Source organism: Arachis duranensis, chromosome 6 (assembly GCF_000817695.3).
Source record: "Arachis duranensis cultivar V14167 chromosome 6, aradu.V14167.gnm2.J7QH, whole genome shotgun sequence".
Taxonomy (NCBI): Eukaryota; Viridiplantae; Streptophyta; class Magnoliopsida; order Fabales; family Fabaceae; genus Arachis; species Arachis duranensis.
Genome location: NC_029777.3, coordinates 65,729,617 through 65,731,293, shown reverse-complemented (window position 1 = coordinate 65,731,293; position 1,677 = coordinate 65,729,617). Strand labels below are relative to the sequence as shown.

General features: G+C 23.8%; 1 protein-coding gene across 2 annotated transcripts in view; it reads left to right on the top strand.

Moving 5' to 3' along the window:
• LOC107493734 (uncharacterized) overlaps positions 1-1,677 on the top strand; it is a 32,897-nt gene that overhangs the window by 27,724 nt on the left and 3,496 nt on the right. For both annotated transcript variants that reach the window (XM_016114791.3, XM_016114789.3), the window contains exons 6-7: positions 1,191-1,273; positions 1,383-1,434. In XM_016114791.3, coding sequence (XP_015970277.1) covers positions 1,191-1,273; positions 1,383-1,434 — 135 coding nt within the window. The remainder of the gene's footprint in view (positions 1-1,190; positions 1,274-1,382; positions 1,435-1,677) is intronic.

Below are 1,677 nucleotides of genomic sequence, written 5' to 3'. Positions count from 1 at the left end.
GAACCCGAATCAGTGAAGACAACTCGATGAGGTATTTCATGGATGTGATGCATTGTAAACGATTGTGGCAAAAGACAATCGAACTTAAATATTAGACGATAAGAATAACTTAGAATAACAACAAATAAAAAATTATCAAAAGAATAATATCATATGATGAGTATATGAAAAATATTATAAAAAATTATAAATTGTACCTTAAAATGATCAACTTCAATAAAAAACGAAGAATACATTCTTATTCTATGAAGTAGTAAAAAAAATACTAAATATAAAATTATGAGCTGACTCTCAAATTTAGATTCATGTACGACAGGAAAATACTATTTATAGACCTTAGTAAAACAAAAATAAATATGTAAATTAATTACTATTAAGGCAATTTGTTATTATGTACAGTAATTATGCATTATAATTGATAAGTAGTTTAATAATACATTAAATATTGATTTTATATAACTATAATAAAGATATTTCCTAAATTAGTATAATTATATATTATTCATTAAATATTAATTATAATATAATAATATAATTATAATAAAGGTATTTTTTATAAAATAATTTAAAATAGATGAAAAATTTCATTCGTTTTGAAAGGAAAACAAACTCACGAGAGATTGACACATCACCCTTATTAACTTGGGAAAAACCCAATTTTAATATATTAAATAGATTCTAACAAATTATAGGTATAAACTTGGCCTATTTTTATTCTCTAATTATGAAGTATCCTTATTATGAAATTAAATTAGACTAATTCAATTCTAAGAGATTTATTAGTCATATAACTCGTTGCAAATCTTATATAGATATGAGAATATGTATAACCAAATAATATCTAACATTTATCAACCCTAACTATATATATAAACAGAAAAAGTCTAGGGCCAATAATTTTATTAAATTCTGATCAGCATGTAATCAGCAAAGAAAAGTAAGTCATTAGATGAAATCTCACACCAATTTCACACCATTAAAATCATCATTGATGACTATTTGATAGCTACAAATCACAAAAATTACTAACCCTATCACTCCTCATATAAATACAAGATGACAATTGTTTGCTTAAATTATTATTTGGAGTCTAATATCACAAAAATTGAATTCGACTCAAACTTTATTTCAAATAATATATTTTAATTTTCTAACCTGATAGGACTCGGTTGCCTTTCTATGTGTCGCAGGAATTCTGTGTTAAACATAAAGATCGTGTTGAAGTAGTTTTCATGCTTGGTCTTTTTGGATTCTTAATCAGTATTCTTGAAGTGTATCCTTTTTTATATTCTAGTTTAAAATTTTAGATGAAATATAATGCAAGGTAACTTGTGTTTCTAAATTTAAAATCCTCAACATTTCTTTTATTTCTAATCATACAGGTTTGTTATAGAATTGAAGATGCTGGAATCAGTAAAATGGTCTCCAGATATAGTAAGTTATATAATCTTCTAATTTTTAACTATTATTTTACATTTAAGTATTTTTCCTCTTTTAGAGTACTACAACATTTTTAGTGTATGGTTATATTTTAAGACCACGATCATAATTAATAAAAACCATAATCATAAATTTTTTGTCAATTTTTTTTATCTTAGGTCACAGTTTTCAGATCGTGATCTATTCTGATATAATTATAATTCTATAATCATTGTTTTTGTCACAGTTTTCTACTTG